Consider the following 18,561-nt stretch of genomic DNA (forward strand, 5'->3'; position numbering starts at 1 on the left):
TTCTAAGGACTAGTCTGTCCGTACTTCTTCCAAAACAGATTTGTTCATTCCGTTGACAGTCCATGGTATATCAGTATTATTCGCGTACAACATAATTCAAAGGCGTCAATTCTTCAGTCTTCCCTTTTCATTGCCTGGCTTTTCACATGCATATGAGGTGATTGAAAACACCATGGCTCGGGTCAGGGGCACCTTAGTCTTCAAGGTGACAGGTTTGCTTTTTAACACTTTAAACAGGTCTGTTGCAACAGGTTTGCCCAGTGCATTGTGTTGTTTGATTTCTTGACTGCTGCTTCCATGGGTGATCCAAGTAAAATGAAGTCCTTGACGACTTCAGTATTTTTTCCATTTACCATGATGTTGCTTATTGGTCCAGTTGTGAGGATTTTTGTTTTCTTTATGTTGAGGTGTAATCCGTACTGAAGACTGTGGTCTTTGATCTTCATTAGTAAGTGCTTCAAGTCCTCTTCACTTGGAGCAAGCAAGGGTGTGTTATCTCTTAGCCTCTGAGAATTGTTGCTGTTTCCAGTACATGCGTGTGGTAGCTCTTAAGTGTTTTGCAGGTAGAAAAAAATTTTGAGACCCCAGTATTATAGATGATCTAGCCCAGGGATTTGGCAAACTTTTTCTGGAAATGGCCAGATAGTAATTATTTTAGGCTTTTGGGCCATCTGTTCAGCCTTAGAAAGTTGATGCGACTTACCCCCAGTTATATATTAAATAAGTGTGATAATCAAAATTTGAACCCAGGTCTTTGACTCTAAAATCAGTGGACTTTGTTCATACCATTCTGTTCTGTTCCCTCCCCCAATAAAACAAATAAGCGATAAATACAGAATACTCAAAAATTTGTAGCTCCTTCTTTTCTTTACACCAGGAAGCCTTGGCTTCCTTGGTGCTGATTTTCCTCCTGAGCTGTCTCTCTGCTTGCTGGCTGGATTTTCTGGAGCTGACTGCTGATTTGACATTTAGCCCAATTTCCCTCCGGTCTGCTGGCTTTAAGTAGGAGAGATTATGAGTAGCAAGTAAATTGCTTTAATGTAAGACTTTGTTGAGGCAGCACTAAACTGCAGTGTGAGTGTACGTTAAGAACCATTGTTTCAAGGGATGCCTTTGTTGGAAGAGCTGGTTTTAAAAGGCGTGTTTTACACATAAATTCACATGGCTCAGATCCAGGCATCTAAATGGAACATCTCTGCATGAAACTTGTGTGTAATTGAGCTGTCATCCTGTGCAGAACAGTTCAGAGGTGGAGAAACTAAAGGTGACGACTAACCGCCGTTCCTGCTCCACCTGTCTCGGTGTGACTCCGGTCCAGGGGAGACACTGGAGGATTGGTTTTGATTTGCTCTGTCTTCCTGCAGGGCACCGGCGTCAGGCCACTTGGTTTGCCTGTGCTTCTTTATGTGTAAGCTGGAAAGAGGAATGCTGAAAGTACTAATTAATAACTTTTATCTCTACTAAATGATCATTGCATTACTGATAGGCTTCCACATTTTACGTGCCAGGCCCCCTTTCCTCGTTTTTTATCATCTCCTTAGATGTCACATCCCTCAGAGATTATCCCTGGCTGAGGGATAGTGACCGTGAGGGAATCACAGTGCCTCCTGGCACTGTCATAGCCTTTAAGCCATGGCTTAGGTTTTAGAGCACAAATGGGAGGTGGAAAGTTGGCACGTTATTTGTCTTTTGTTCTTAGACTACAAGCTCCTTGAGATTAGGGACCCTTTCTTGCTGGTTTCCTTTTTATTGTGCCTAGCATAGGAGCACAGGGGTGAAAGCGTTCATTATTCGTTGTCTGACGTGTGTAGACTGTCTTACCTCTGTGCTCACATCCTCCTTAACCCTGGGACCTCAATGCTTTAGGGACACTGATGGTTCGGCTTTGACTGAATGCTCTGAAAGGCCTGAAATTTTACTAACAGGTACCATTGAGGTTTGATTTTTACCTGTACTGTCTCATATCTAAGAGGATAGAGCAACACAACAAAGTTTTTTTTTTTTTTTAATACTTCATATATAAAAATAGAGACATTCCAGACAGATAGAGAATGCTAATTTATGCTACCCAAACACTTTACATCTCGGAATTTTTTTTAAATTTATATTAAGTGCCCTTACTATTCTTAAAATGACTCACATTATGGAAATTCAGTTTCCCACACAACTATCTAGAAAGCGTACAGCAGAAACAACTGTTCAGGAGTTGGAAATCGGGCATATTTCAGAATCTCCCCCCCACCTTGTGTCTGAGCAGCAGCTCTCTCCTTCCTTGCTCTCCAGTTCACAGAACACTTAGACACACTTCTGAATGGTATTTCCAGGGCTTGGATAAAACATCTGCTTCCCAAAATGCTTTGATTTGTATTATTTCATTTTATCCTTTCAGCTCTGAGCTAGTAATATCAGTGGTGGAAATTCCATTTCAGTAACCTCTCAAAATATTTTAGTGACTTACGTACTTGTAATCCCACAGTTAGTGGCAGGACAGACCTTAAGTGTCCAGAGACCTACCCATCCAACTACTGCCAGTAGTGTTTCTTTGGGTCATTGGTTTTGGGTGGTACAAAAGACTTGGAAATTCACAGCAAATTGGTTTTGGACTTGAACTAAGGAGCCAGGAGTCCTGATTCCAACACTGTCTCTAAGTGCTATGCCCAAGAAGCATTTTTAATTTCTGGTGAAAAGTATGTAAATATGTGAGGGTGGTTTGGGGGCACATAGTCTTACAATTTGAGGAGTAACGTTTTTCCACCTGAGCAACACTATCCAGGTGTATTGCTAAGAATCAAAAAGTTGCAGAAATGGAGACCTGTTGATGATGATGTGTCAGAAAGGGAGAAGCTCAGATGGCGGCTCTCCTGATAGTGGGCCTGGTATCAGTTAAGAGTACTCAAAAAGGTTCTGCCTAAGTGCTGGCTGACTTCATGTTGTCATGGGTGGATGTTGCTCAGGCCCTTTCCCATCATCAATGTGTAACAAATCTCCCTCTGTATGACATGCCTGACTTCTAGGATGCATCTACATTTTTAGCTCCTTTTCTAATTGAAGCATTGTTGGTGACAACAAAGGGGAACTGTGTTCACAGTGACAGATTTAGTGTTCAGACCAAAAATAAAGCAGTGGTGCTTACTAACCAAGGTTGGGGAGAATGCATGTATAGTTTGAAAAGGTTCTTTAAGGTTCCCTTTTCTCCCAGCATTTGAAAAACAATGCACTGAAATTTACTTTCTTCTAGATACAGTTAAATATGATTGTAATTAAGTGGACTTCATCTACCACTTTAATGCAAGGGCCTGTGAGTCACACAGATATAACCACTATATTAAAAAACCTCTTGGGCCTCAGGTTTTACTCGAAAGAGACATTGTGGGTCAAACAGTATGAGTTTTCCACCCAGTAAGAAGGAAAACATGAATTAATACTGAGCTGCTTTTTAGTTGCTCTTACTCCCTCATCAGCCCTTCGTTGAATCTGCTTACCAGTCCACTTCTTGAGTTGGGTGCTGTATAGGGGAAGAACTGTATTTGGAATCACAAGACCTGGGTATTCACTGCCATTTACTGGTTTAAGTTGCTGAAATTTCTGAGCTGCCTTGGGGCTTAGGGGATGGTACTAGGCTTGAGTGAGATGGTTTAGTATCATTCACTTCCTGCTCAAGTACCCTTTATGTATAAATATAACCAGCTCTAAAGAATTCCTCCTGGCTATGAGTGAGTTAACCAATTTATGACTGACAGCTGTGGGAAGAGGAGTAACAGTTAGAATAGAGAGTATGTATTTTTAACTTTTTATTTTGAAATAATTTCATACCTATAGAAGAGTTGTAAGAATAATACAAAGAACTCGTATATAGCCTTCACCCAGATTCCCCAGGTGTTAGCATTTTACCACTTGCTTTAAGAGTTTCTCTTAAAGCGAAACTGTTAAGCTAGCAATTAAGTGTTTAGAACATGTTAGGCATGCTTTATATGTCTTATTTAATTGTTGCAAAAACCTATTAACATACAGGTGCATAATGTGTAGAAAGAAAAAGTAGGACTTAGGGAAGTTAGGGCAGTTGCCTGAGATCCCACAGCAGGTGAGTGGCAGAGGTGGAACTTAAACACTGGTCTGTCTTTCACCACCTTCCTCTGCTAGCAGACCCGGAAACCTGCATTCTAGCTGGGTTTTCCCGCTTAAAACAGTATGGTGATTGATTGTTTATTTTGCAGCACTTTCTCACCTTTCCCCTCTGTTCAAGGAACTCAGTGTCCCTGGCCCTAACTCACCTCACTGTAAAGACAGGTTATCTTCAATAAAGTATCCTGAGTTTTTTAACTACATAAGTCAATGTCTGATCTTGTATTGCTGATGAAATAAAATTTGTTTAAGGCAGAATTAAAGGCTGAAGCTTGTATGCAGAATTTGCTGTTGAAGTTATTGGTGAGGTGAGAATGTACCCCATTCCCCACACCTAGCTTTCATATGAAGTAGATAGAGCTTCCATCGTGATTGATGTTCTGTTTTGCAAGGAGATAGAGGGGTGTTTTTCCTCTTGGGTCTGGGGCGCTGGACTGTTTCTAGTCCTAGCCACCTCCTGAGAACAAGATTCTTGTCCCCACTTTCTGGCTGGCTACGAGGCCCTGAGCACATTGCTTCTAGGAGACCAGGCAAGATGACAACAAGGTTTGGTTTTTAGATTGTATCTACTTTTTTTGGAGTTAAATTTTTGTCTTCCCTCCATTGTTTTGCCCAGAGACATCTTGCCACTCAGTTTTGATAGAAGCAGATTTTCTAGATCCGTAAGTAGAGATTGTAAATGGGTAGCTCATGGGCCGGATGTGGCTGGCAAATGTGTGTTTTTGGTTTGCCTAATGTTTAAATTTTTTTTCACTAGTAGCTAGCATTTAAAAGCAAGAGGATTTCACATAAAAACCCAGATTCCAGTTTCCAGCTTTTCTTTAAAAAAAAAAAAAAAAGGGCATGAGATGTCTGTACTGGGCCCACACAGAGCATTTGGTTAGAACTGGAGTGGAGTAGCCATAGGTTGCTAACTGTCCCTACCAGCCTACTTCACATCTGGATCCTGCATAAATATTCAGCTCCAGACCTAGAACTTGAACTTGTTTAAAAGCTGGAGAAGTACAGTTTAATGAGCTTGGTGTAGTAGTGGGTTACCTTACCCCTGGTTACAAAAGGAGAGTCCTGCTTTCCTGGGTAGGTAGAAGAATAGCTCATAAGTAAGATCAGTCCTTCTCCAAAATCGGTAGTATTCCTGCTGCTGTCAGCATTTAGTTTCCATCATTATGAAGCTGGATTGACCTCAGGCAGGCATCTTCTTCCAGAACTAAAGACAAGTTCTGATCCCCGGCTTCACTCCCTGCACAGAGGCACCACTGCCAGCAGAGGGTGCTGTCTGCTCACCGAGCCTGCTGTCATCTTGGCTCAGCTGAGCCGCAGCTGTTGGGCATGTGCCCTGGGTCTCTGTGAGAGTTTGGGTATGTCCATTTGGTTCCCATCCTTAGTGCCCACCCCTTAGACCCTGGCCAGGTTATTGTGTCACTAGGGACTCTGTTCAGTAACAGGAAACTGGGGAAAGTTTAATTGTTTTCTCCTCTCTCTTTTTCCCATGCAGCTGAACAAAAGGTTCATCCTCAGTTTTCTCCATGCCCATGGGAAGCTGTTTACCCGGATTGGGTAAGTGTGCAGGATGTTTATTTTATTTTCCTACATTACAAGTCATTTTGGAATTTAATATTGTTAGCAACTAGACTGTGTTTGTAACTGAGGGCACAGGGTGTGAATTCTTGGAGGCCTCCACCTTCTCTTCTCTTCCCTTCACTCTCTCTCCTACTGGGCTCATGACGTTTGGGAAATACTACTGTCTGTCTTTCTGTCTCTTCCTTCTCTGCCCTTACTCAGCCCACCTTTAAACTCAGTCATTTCCCAACTCCTGTTCCTCGTCCTTCTGGGTTTCTCTTCCCCCTTCTCACTCCATGCCTAGTGAGCCCCTCATGGCAGGTATGCTAAATCCCTGGGTGCAGCTGTCAAGGGTTCTCTTTGGGGGAGAATACTGTTCACTGATTTTCCCTAAGAGAGAAGAGTACCATTTTCTTTCCTCCATGTCCTGACCCATACCCTTTCCTTCTGTGCTCAGTTTCCTGAGTCATTATCGCAGATCTCAGTAAATACCATGACTGTTTTATGGCTTCACCATCCACCATGGATTTATATACACATAAGTCCCAGGGAAGTTCATCTGGGCAAAACCCTATCACTTCACCCCTGAAATCCTTGGAAAGAGGTTGAGTGTTGAGTATTTATTTGCTGGATCGGTGGTCCTCACTGAAAAACTAGTGATCTTAACGCTTGACTTAATATCTGCAAACCAGAGCAGATATGCGCTGAGCTCATCTTTAGGATTCTCCCTGAGTGCAGAATGGAGACAAGAGGAGGTAAAGAGATGAGTAAGTGGCAGTGTTCTCAGGAAGGTCTTCTGCTGGATTTTAATGTTTTCTGAGTTGGAGGTTTTATTGTGAGCTACCCTTTGAGGTGATTTGCTTTGGATTACAAATTCACCAGTTAACATCACAGTTTCCGTTTCACTTTGTCACAACCTTCTCAGTTTGTCTGTAATGCCTTGAGTGTCCTTACTGAATGTAAGAATTGTGTCAATGTCCGCATACTTCTGTACGTAACCTTTTTGAGAAGCCTAAAGGCTTTGCCCTGCCTGAAGAAACACTGTCTCATGTGAACTAGAAAGTGAGTTGATTACATATTCATTTGGCATCATCCTGGGCAAGGGTGACTGATGGCCATCACAAGGGTAATTTTGACTTTGAAATGACTTGGGAAAGTTGGAATGATGCCAGTAGAATACATCTCTATCAGTAGGAGTAAGGTTAAAGTAATTCACTTAGAAAAAAAAACTAGAGGCATTATTAGCTCCCCTCTCACTTCTCATACAAGCTCCACCCTGGCAGGGGTTTTTGCCTATCACTGTTGTATCCTTAATGCCTGGCATATGATAGATGCTCAGTAAATATATTTTAGATGAATGAGTGAGTGAATTGTTACAATAAATGGATGGATCGTGCCAGATGGGAGAGAAGGAGCTAGTATTCTAATAGATTACAGTAGACCCCAAGCCAGTCATTAGTGAGGTATGTAAAGCTGCAGTTACATGATACCATCTTGATAATAACATACACAACAGGAAATGGCTATTGTGCTACCCTTGAAATAGCAGTTGATGGTACTATCACTTACCTCTTACCTTTTTTAGTTCTCATTTTTTCATTTTTCGTTCCCTTACTACCTTTTCATTCAATATTTCCCCTCCTTTTCGCCTCTTCCGATGTTGGTTCTTTCAATTTTGCTGTAACATGTTGCTCTAAGTCAGGATTTCTCATACTCAGTCTTTTTGACATTTTCAGCTGGATAATTCTTCGTTGTGGGGCAGGGGGAGTTGTCCTTTGCATTGTAAGATGTTTAGCAGCATCCCTGGCCTCTATGCCTAGATGCCAGTGAGGACCCTCTCCCCTGACCCCCACCAAGTCATGACAATTAAAAATGTCTCCAAACATGGCCAAAGGCTCCCTGGGCGGCAGAATTGCCCCTTGTGGAGAACCACTGCTCTAGGTATTTCTTAGCTCTATTAGAACTTTTGGAACTATAGGAATTATAAATTTTAGCTTAGAGTGAAGCAATATTTAGGGTGTATTTTTTTTTTTTTTTTTTACTTAGAGTAAGCATTAGTCAAACCCACCAGCTGCCCCGAGGGAAAAAGAGGTGGCAGTCTGCTTCAGTAAAGATTCACAGCCTTGGAAACCCTATGGGGAAGTTTTGCTCTGACCTGTAGGGTCACTATGAGTTGGAGTCAACTCGATGGTGGTGGGTTTAAGCATTAGTTAGACCCTTAGTTCCCCCTCTTTTAAAATTCTCATATTTAGACATACGTATTTTGGAGGAAGTTTGGAAAAGAACCACTACAATGATTAACAAGTTGGAAAATAAGATCTGAGAGGACAAATTAATCTTTAAAAAAAATTTAAGGTAAAAAAAAGATTTAGAGACAGCATGCCCTAACTGTGTTTAAATATTAAAAAAAAAAAAACCTCATAACCAGAGAGTCCTGATTTTTATGGGAAGACAGGAAGAGAAGACAGGCTTATGTTGCAGCTGGAGAGGTTTGGGTTAGGTGTAAGAAAATTTCACATAGGGAAGAAGTTCAGAAATTTTCTTCTCTGGAGGCCTTTAAAATGACATAGATTATCTCATTTGTCTGAGATGGTTTACTGTGGTCCAGATTACTTTTCAGAATCTCTTCCAGTCCTTCATGTAACATACTCTGGTGGCAAAAAGAAAAGCCCAGTCCAGTTTCACCTTTATAAAAAATGAGTCACAGCAGTGTTCGCATGAAGAGAATGTGTGTAAGTTTTAGGCACTCCAGCCCCTTGATGAGTATTCCTATTGTGTAGTCCTAGAGGTAAAAGAGAATTGAGCCCCATATTTCCCCTGGAAGATAGAAACAGCAGTAATGTTTCTATTGAGGGAAAAAAAAAAAGTATCAAGTCTGTAAGTAGACTAGAAAAGTAGTGAGCCCAAGCCACACACAACGTCATGGATGGTTGCCTAATTACCAAGAAGATGTGAGATGTGGGAGGCGTTGAAAACACAACAAATTAAGAGAGAGGAGATTGTAATGCCGAGGGAGCAGCTGAAGGCTCATCACTGTCCCTGACGCTGCTCCATCTTCTGGTGCCTGGTGTCCTGAATTGTTTCAGTACATGCTTAAATGCCTACTATGTGCAAGACAAATCTTATGCTCAGGATCAGTTGAAAAAAAGGTTCAGAGCTTTAGGCGGAATCAAGTGCCATATTTTGTTTTTCACTGTTTAGTAGCTACAAGACCTTGAGAGTGAACAAGCCAGAGCCTCCATGGGCTTCAGTTTCCTTAGTAGTTTAAATTGATGATCTCTTAGGTCCATTCAGTCCCTAGGTTCTGTAGCACTGCGGTTTTTTCTCTCATTTCTACCCTGTCACATGGCTTAGTTGTTTGTTTCATTTTTTTGCTCCTGGGTTACTCCTGTCTTACTCAGTTTTTAAAAAATTACGAAGTCGAGAAAAGCTAGGAAGCATGATTCTTTTCTGCAGAGTGTTGTCTAGCCAAGCCGTGTTCCTCAGCATCTGAGGGGTTGGGTCCTGCCACATTAGTCAGTGACTGAGTCACTCCTGGGTTTAGGTCCCAGTGTTGTTTGAAAAGAGGAGCCTTGGTGGCGCAGTGGTTAAAGCGCTCGGCTGCCAACTGAAAGGTCGGCAGTTCGAACCCACCAGCCACTCTGCAGGAGAAAGATGTGGCAGTCAGCTTCCGTGAAGATTACAGCCTTGGAAACCCTATGGGGCAGTTCTACTCTGTCCTGTGGAGTCGCTTATGAGTTGGAATCGACGCCACGGCAACAGGTACAAGTTGTTCGAAAGATTGGTCCCTTGAAACTGCCATTCACATGAGACGAAGTGTCTCTAGAGATCACTTCTCAAGGCAGTCCCGTAAGTGAAGTGAAACGAATATCCCGAATGTGATTGTATCTTTGTGCTTTTAAAGGATAGGGACACAGTCCTCTCGGACTCAGGCAGAGGAATCAGGCAGGGGTGCCGTACAGCGGCTTTCCTGGTGAGAGAGATCAGACCTACTTGCACTTAGACTTGGCGGGGAGATCTGGAAACCAGCAGCCTATAGACTCTTGATTTGCGACAAATAGAATAATTTTGCTTCCAATTATTGCCCTGGGTAAAGTTACCGTTGTATTTTCTACTTGCTTGCCTAGTCATGCTATTTGCACAGCTTCAAGGTCCCTTGGAATTCAGAGGCTGATATATTTATTTTGGACTTAGAATTATTTAGAAAATGTTTGTGTCTTGATTTATTTTTAAAATTAACAAATGTTTTTAAATGCAAAAGCAATAGGTGCTCATTGTGGAGAAATCTTTTTTCTTACTATACGGTGCTAACTGCAAAATATTTAGAAAACTCAGCAAAAATAAAATAAAAATATTACCTACATTCTCACAACCCAGAGATGACTATCCTTTGTTAACATTTGGTGTATATTTTTCAGTCTTTTTTTCTATATACCACACATATGCACTTATTTTTTTACAAGTATATATAAAAAGAGATCACATTAAATTGCTGTAAGACCGTTGTTTTCATATATCTTGAACTTTTTTCCACATGATTAAAAAAATCTAATACAACTTAGAAAATAGTATTCAGTTACATGGACGTGCCATCTTAATCTCTTACTGTTGGGCATTTTAGATTGCTTCCAGTTTTTTTGCTAGTGTAAATGACCATCTTTATATGCTTTCTCTCCTCCTCCTCTTGGCTAAAACTTTTACAGTTATTACATAAGTAATACACAAAATCTCCTTATAAAAATTATAACATCACAGATAAGACTAAAATTTCATTTTTCCCCCAGACCCTTGATCCTCCAAAGAGATAACGTTAGCCATCGGTTTATGTATTCTTCCAGATCTCTTTCCTGCATTTACATATCTACATATGTACCTATAAAAACACATGATTTTGAGGTTTTTTTTTTTTTTTTTTTTTAGCATAAATTGTATACCACATCAGTTTTTGTCTAATTTTCTTTTCTGTAATATGGGGGTGGAGCAAAGATTATTTTTCAAAGAAAAAGACATGAAAGTACTCACAGGTATTTTGAGGCCAAAATCAGACAGCATTTTGGTTATAGAATTGGGAACCAGAAACCTGGCCGTTGAGCTCTGAGGAGGAATCCTTTTATCTGTGCTTCCCTCGGTTATTGCCTGACAAAGCAGCGTTCTCTGAGTAGATCCATCTTCTCTCATATCTCAGATTGGAAGTTATTCTAACTTATATCCTATACATTTGATTTCTTTTGTTTTTAATCTTGTTGAACTGGTTGAAAGGTGAAGGGAGGGCTTTTTTAAAACTTTTTTTACAAAAGAAAATGTGGACGTTTGGCCTGGTAGCTTGTTTGAAACTTTAGTCTGACCTAGGGGGTGTTAATGGATCTGTTTCAATTCCCATCCCAGAGAAGAGGCTTCCTCAGACACAGCTTCGAAGCAAGACCGTCCCACGTGACATTTCTGTCATGTCGTTCTGTGCTGGCTCTCTCCTGCCTTTCAACACGGAGACACATGGCTCTGAAACTTGCCCAGTGTGGCTGCTTTTCAAGTAGAGTGAACTCTGCTATTCTCGTAATGAGAAGTGCTAGTCCCCCTCCCCACCTCCGACCAGTAAGAGTGCTGCACAGTGTCAGGATTTAAAATGAAACCTTTGTTATAACCCATGGGGAAAAATGGATCCAGTCCAGCCCCAAACATATCACTCTCTGCCATTCCAAACCTACAAAGAGTTTTAACGGTTCTGAAACTTTTTAGAGAAGGAAAAAAAGCTTTTCTTTTTTAAGGGCACTTGAAATGGCATGTGGGGAAAAAAAGCAAATGCATGGCATGTTTTCTGCCAATGAAAATGAGGACAGCTCAGCAGAGAAGGGAACTGGAATGTAAACTGTAATTGACCCGTAGCTGTGGCATGACTTCTGGGTATTAGAGGGTCAGTAATAGGAGTTGCCATCCAAGGGCAAGGAGTGAAGATTGCCAGGTTGCCAGAGACCTCTGGAGTTTTCTGATCTGGGGAGGGTACTACTCATCAGGGAAAGGGCCAAGGTGCTGGAATAACTAAAAGCACCTTTCTCTAGGCATTGAAACTGTTTTGCATCTTTTGAAAAGGATTCCCTCTCCTGTGGCTTTCCAGAAGCTATTTATTAATCTTGGCTAGAACCCCCCCCCCCCACCCAGTTGTACGACAAGCAGTTTGTTTGTTTGTGGAGGGGTGGGGCAGCAAAAAAGATGCTTAGCTGACCACGAATTGTTCAGCATGGCCCGAAGGCTCATGTGCCTGGTTTCCCTCTCTAGCACCAAGTTTGAATTTGCTTTTTGTTTCTGAAGGCTTCAGCTGTGGTTTGTTCATGTTGCCAGAGGAGCTCCAGGCATGCACCACTGTTTGAGATCCAGTGGCCACGCTTGGCAAGCAGTGGTTTGAATGACCTCTCCTTAGGAGCCCTAGGTCACTGGCTGGATATCTGCCTCCCTACATTACAGCCTCTTCCTGTATTGGGAGTGGCATTTGGCCAGGGCATTATATTTCCCCTGGCTTGAAAACATACAGACCCTGATGAACAGAGGCTTGTGTGAGGGAGGGGGCAGCAGTTCAAGATCCTAAGATTGAAATAGATCATTGGGGCCCTAGGTTCAGGGATTTCTTCCAGGGGAAAATTTGGAACCCTTAAGGGGAGCAATTAGTGTGATAGTACCTCAGAAGATATCAGTAGAACTTTGTCTGAAGTAATTCTTGAGCAAAGACTCTTTAGACTGTGTAACTCTTTATAGAATATAGTTTTCATACCATAGAGTTTGGGGAATATGTAGGTCTTAGAGCTTAAAGGAAATTCGCTTCCTTTCTCGAAAAACTGACTTTCAGAGAAAGCCTTTGGGATCAGCCTGAATCCAGTTATTGCCAGGGGTTAGGAGATAGCATGCCAGAGCATAATAACTCATACAGTGATTTATTCAAGAATTGAGTTGCTCCCATCTCCAGGGTTTCAGAAAACCCTGAACACTTTACTCCTTTCTCCTGAACTTGTTCAAAATCACAGGAAGATTTGTGAAAGTAGCAAAGAAACATTTCAGGTGCGACGTGCCTACTTTCTGTATTAGTGTGTGTGTTTGTGAGCACCAAGTGCTCTTGGGGATGTGTCTCACTGATGGGTTCACTGTGTCTGCAGGATGGAGACCTTCCCGGTAGTGACTGAGAAGGTCCTCAAGGAGTTCCAGGTGTTGCTGCAGCATAGCCCCTCTCCTCTTGGAAGTACCCGCATGCTGCAGCTAATGACCATCAACATGTTTGCTGTGCACAACTCCCAGTTGAAAGGTAAGGAGCATCCAGCTTCTTTATCTAGACAGATGGAGATTAATCTGGCTTCTTTCCTATGCTGCCACACTCTACCCTCCCCCCGACCCACCCAGACACACACTACCCTCCCCACCATTGCCTCTCAGATCTTTACTCTGTGAAATCTGTGTGACTCTCTAGTGCTTGGGTGGGATGGAAGGAGGGAATCATGGGTATAGAGCTTAATTTGCAAACCCAGAGATGCTGTTGCACATCTGGCCATACTAAAGGCAGCAACAAGGCCTTTTGGAGGCTGCAGCCCCAGAGTCCCTCCCAGGGGAGAGGCATTGCTGAAATGTTTCATTGCAGAGACCATACGCTTGGCAAGGATTGGGAATAGCTGTTTCTGGACTTGTGTACTCTGTTCGTTCAATATGGAAAAGTCTAGTTCCCTATGGGATATCCCTTGTGGGAGCCTGCCAGGGAGTAAGAACAGAGAATTGATGAGCTTTGGTGACTCAAATCTGGAAGCACAAAAACCACCAGGCCCGGAATTTGGCTAGCACACCGGTGTGCAGTCTGAAATGCTTTTCTGAACACTTATTAATTTTTTTTTTTTTGCGGGAGGTGGAAGGTAGGATGATTGGCAGAATTTTTCAGTGTTCTGATGACCAGGTCATAGTCAGGATGTTCCCTTCCCTCTACCTCACTTAGGTAAGGACCATGTAGTTTGACTTGATGGAAATACGTAGCATTGGGGTGACGTTACTTTGTGTGTTTGCAAGGGAGATTTGGTCTGTGATGCCACGAAATTGTTCAGTTTGGTCTCATGACTGGAACCGTATTATCTGAAATGCCACGAAGTGGGAACTGCCCCATGGAGACTGTTGTAAACCAGATCTGGTGTTTCTGGACAGGGTGTCGCTGGTTCTCTTGTTGTGCTTTTTCTTTGTGCTTTCTCTCACCCTGAAGTTGATTTATTTCTCTTCCCATTTGTGTTTGGGGGTTTTGCTTCAGCTTGCTGTTGGAGGGGGGGAGTTTCTTTGCTGATGAGTGGGTATGCCACACTTTCCCTTGAAACTTAGCTCCTCCTAGGAGTCTGCAGAGTCCTCCTGCTGGCCTGCCTGGGTTTTCCATCACAGCTGAATCTAGAGGAGATTTTTCTCCTCTCATGTTGCCTGCTACAGCATTTAGAATTCCCAGCAGAAGGCAAGATGCAGAGGCTTGGGTGCCTTTTTGAACTTAGCTAATTATTCCTGAGATGGCTATTTGTTTAAGCAACTCTGAGGAAGGAGGGAGCCCTCAGAGGCAGTGGTGGTTTCCAGGAAGGAGGAAATACAGTCTGTAAAGTGCTGTCCTGGTGAGTCTGTGAAGTCCAAAGGAGAGGGAGATTGATTCCTTCATAGTTACTCTGCTAGTTCTGCTACAAAGTGGGAAGCTCTCCGGACTCAGGAAATGGAGGCCTCCTGAGGTGCCCTCCCATTCATTTTACTGCCTCTCACTAAAAAACAACCCACCGAGTTCAGTAAGGTGCCTGTCACAGAGCTGCAGCCTCTGCCAAGGCATTGTTCCAGCATCAGGTGACCTGTGGCCTCTGTAGGTGTGAATGTAAAGGACCTGCAGCTCTTGCCTGTGAAGCATCTGTTGTCAGCAGCTCCTGCTCCACGCAAAGGAGTACCTTGGCCTTTTCACAGGCCACCAGTGAGTCCTGTTCTTGTAGCTGTTGTTAAATAAAAGTTAAAAAAATATGGGTGAAAGGGAGGTGAGATAGTGAGAACAGAGAAAGAAGGAAATAGGAGGTTCCCCCATTTGAGGCCAAGATGCCTTTTCTAGAACGCTTTTCCATGGTTGGTCATAATGAGGACCCTCTAACCAGGAAGTATGTCTAAGAGCCTGTACTTGAGACCCTGCTACTCATTTCAGGGCTTGTCCTGACTCTGGCCTTCATGAGCCAGCTGTGGCCAAGAGGAGTATGAACTGAGGTGGTCAGAGGCTCTAAGGGTGTTTCAGGGAAGAACAGCCCAGGCCACAGGATATAACACTCAACTAGGACAGAGAGCTCTGTGGACGTGCTGCCAAGTACCCGGTGTGCAGCTGAGGCGGCTGTTCCAGACCCCACTGTGTGGGCTGCCATTGGGAGAGGGGTGAGCAGAGCACTCAGCAGGGCTGGTTGGTGGGAAGATGCACTTTTCCATTTCCCAGCACATGAGTCATCTTCTCTGGGCCCCTGTGCTGTGCTTGCACGGACAGTGGCAAGAAGGGGGTGTTGTGGCTGAGCAGCAGCATCTGTGCCGGGGGTGGAGAAGGAAGGGGGTTGGGGAGAGGGTAAAGATTTAAATCCTTCACTAATCAGCAGCAGTTTGAATCACATTTTTATGAGTAAGGAAGTGATAAATCAGCCCTCAGTGTTCAGCCCCCAAGTCCAGTCAGCCAGTGCCCTTCTAAAGGTTTCCCTCTGGGCCAGTCTGCATGCTGTCAGAGTCACCACCCAGCTGCGGGTCCCCGGCTGTCTGAAACCAGAAAGCAAGTGCCTGACGCGACCTGGCCCTCCCAGGTGCTTGGGGTCTGTGGTGATTTGGCAGCCACTGCAAGCTGTAGAACATCTGGGCCATCATTTTTCTTTCCATTCCTTCTTGGACGTGTCCTTCTGGGTGGGTGTTTGCATATGTCAGTTCCTGGACTGTGTGGAGAAGGAGCATTCCAGCCTGGAGCAGAGGTGATCTTACGGCCTTCAAGGCAGTCTGGATCCTCTCAGTCAGTGCCTGGGCCTTCCCTGCAGATGTGGTACCAAAGGAGTGTGAGTTGGAGAGCAACAGAGAAGTCCTTACTAAAAAGTATGTCCTTTACTGATGCCTCTAATGCTACCATGAATAATTTGATTTTTTTGTGTTTAATGCTATCCTTGTATATCTTTCTTTGAAATACCAGTAGTCCAGGGATAGAAAGCATGTTATTACTAACACTTTAATGTGACTGCTTTTTAAACGTGCTTTCCTTGTGGTCAGCTATTTAAAGGCTTTGGCCAGCTCTGAAGGCAGAAGTGGAGGGAAAAAGCTTAGCTGGTAGTGAGGAAAAGGCACCTTGCCCTTTTTCCTGGGTTCTAGTTTTCCCTGGAACCAATCCTGCTCAGGGAGGCAGAGGTGGTGAGGGCAGATTTACCCCCCTTCCCAAGTGGCAATTGAGTTATGCCACGCCATTTACCCATCTAAACTTTGAGGCCTCAGCAGGGAGTTTAAACTCATGGCTTCAGGGCTGTTGGTGGGGAGACGTTTATCTCCCCCTGTCATGGGTCCTATTGAAAATCCTACCTCAGCGACACTGCAGAGAAGCTAGAATTCTAATGTTCTACCCTGATGTGGTTGGAGCAGATAAAAGTGAAGGAGGAGACAAGGGATGTCTGGAGGCCCTAGCATAGTGCCTGGTATTTATTAGGCACTTGGTAAGTATTTGTTGAATGCAAGGATGAGGAAGGCCAAAGTTCTGCACAAGCCAGCTCTCACTGAGCAGAGTGTTCCTCACCTGGCCAGTGTCCAGAGCTGTCCTTTGGCGGGTAGTGGGTGGTGGTGAGATAGGTGGTTCCCAGAGTGATGTCACAATTGGTAATCTCTCTAAGGCATTCCTGAGCCTGAAGGGAGAAATGGGGCCTTCTCCACATGGCTCAGCATTTAAGACTTCAGTAGCCATCTGATTGGCTGACGTGATGCTGGAGGGTGAACTGTTGATCTAAACCACAAGCACTCCAAGAATTTTAATTTTTTAAAAATTCTGTAATTTAAGGAAATAAAACTCTCATTTCTTGAAGAGGAATAATTGAAGCAACATTTGTGGTAGGGCATCGCTGAAACCCGTTGCATCCCCCATCTGTGCCCAATTTACTCCGATCTGGCCATTTTTTCTCTCTTTTTCTCTCCCTCTCTTGCACTCTCTCTTTTTTTAATATGTTTTATAATTCCTGGAATCAAAACCATCTCAGGCACACACTGTTTTATTTTACTGTATTATTGGATTATACCTCCTATAAATCATTGGATGTTATTCATTGGCCACCACTGGAATAACTTCCCTTTTCTGTGCCCTGGCCCCCTCCTCTTTTTTTCCTCTACCAGTTCATAGCTATAGTGGGCCTCCAGTTTAGCCTTGCAGAATAGCTCTGATGGCAGCAAGAGGGCACCCAAGAGACACTTCTTGCCTGTGCCCTCGGTGCTCCCTGCTCTTTGGGAACATTGAGGGCTGGGATCGAGGTAGGACTGGTTCTAGACTGGCATTGCTTTCATTGTCTTTTACTTTTCATTGGCTTTTACGCTTGCTTTTATGGTCTGTTAGTAATCCTGAATAGCAGGAGGTAGAAGGAGTGCCACGTGTGCGTCTCCAGAGGGAGAGAGAACCACAGCTGTCCATGTGGAATGGATAGAGGATAAGCCAGAGGTATGGGATGCTTGAGTGGGGACCCACACCTTCTTACCATTTGTCGTCTATGGAAATTATTGACTGTAGTTGAGCAGCTTGACTTAAAACCAGTATTTCTTTGTCTCCCAGTATCCTATTTCAGTGGATGACACAGAGACAACAACCCTAGAGACTTTCAGAAAAGCACCTTTCTTCTCTGTGGAGAGATTTACTTCTGTCTGAGTCTCTTACCCAAGCAGAATATATGAAGTGCCTAGTCTGCGGCTTGTCAGGGCAAGCCTTCCATAAGGGGTTAGGCTTGAGTTTAGCTGTATAAACCGTCCCTCTCAGTCTTCCTCCTATGTCTGCGGTAGTAGAAGCACTTGGGCTCTTTCTCTACAGTGCTGCCTGACCTTCATTTTCAGAGGTTCCCAGTTTAGAGTAAATGTTTATTAAGAAAGAGAGAGCCAGCCTGGACAACAGATTTTGTGAGAAATAGATTCAAAGGTCAGAATAGACTCGGCTTTGGAAGGTAGGCCAGCAGAGGATGCATCCTTAAGCTATGCCCTCTATCCCTGTGGGAGAGATTTAGCTATCAACAGGCTGTTCAGTGAACATTTCTTCCTCAGCAATCTCTGCTTTTGGATGTAGTTGAAGTTCCCTGAACGAGAAGAAAAAGCTAAAAAAGTGACTGTGTCGCAGAACCTACTACCCCTCTCCTGACTCCGAGTTCCAGGTCCTTGTTTTCAGAATGAATCTGTTACTTTAGGCTGGGGAAGGAAAAACAGTTATGAAAAGCGAAGAAATAAGAAAATTCAGTTATGTCAATAAAATTTAAGCCTCTTAACGTATCAGTTGAAGAAATGGTCTCTGTTGCCCCAAGGTGGCAGGACTGTGGCTTGGCGCCTGTGTTGCTTTGGTATGCAGTGCAGAGTTCAGCATCCCATCCTTGCCCAGGGGTTAACGTGGACCAGATCCTCATCTTTGTTGCCATCTGATAGCTTCACAATTTTTTTTTCCCTCATCGACTGCTACAGCTATCATTTATTAAACGCTTACTGTGAGCCCCATAGTGCGTTCTCTGACACATGCACCAAGTGCTTTGCTTTTATTTTTTTAAAGCCCCACCCCTACAAGATCAGAATTGACTTTTCCATGAGTGAAATGGGTAGCTTCAGAATTTTTTTTTGTCCCAGGATGGACTTACTCTAAAGGAGAGACGTTTTGGGAGGGGGAGGGAACGTTGG

The 18,561-nt window shown here is 43.5% G+C and overlaps 1 protein-coding gene across 6 annotated transcripts in view; it reads left to right on the top strand.

Annotated features, from left to right (window-relative positions):
* Window positions 1-18,561, top strand: part of SMG6 (SMG6 nonsense mediated mRNA decay factor) — a 235,631-nt gene that overhangs the window by 42,608 nt on the left and 174,462 nt on the right. For 4 of the 6 annotated variants that reach the window (XM_049860652.1, XM_049860651.1, XM_049860654.1 and 1 more), the window contains exons 9-10: window positions 5,618-5,679; window positions 12,822-12,967. In XM_049860652.1, coding sequence (XP_049716609.1) covers window positions 5,618-5,679; window positions 12,822-12,967 — 208 coding nt within the window. Of the gene's footprint in view, window positions 1-5,617; window positions 5,680-12,821; window positions 12,968-15,267; window positions 15,763-18,561 lie in introns of those variants that run through there. The other 2 variants (XM_049860655.1, XM_049860656.1) reach the window with 2 other exon arrangements.

The sequence above is a fragment of the Elephas maximus genome, chromosome 19 (genome assembly GCF_024166365.1).
Source record: "Elephas maximus indicus isolate mEleMax1 chromosome 19, mEleMax1 primary haplotype, whole genome shotgun sequence".
In the NCBI taxonomy this organism is placed as follows: Eukaryota; Metazoa; Chordata; class Mammalia; order Proboscidea; family Elephantidae; genus Elephas; species Elephas maximus.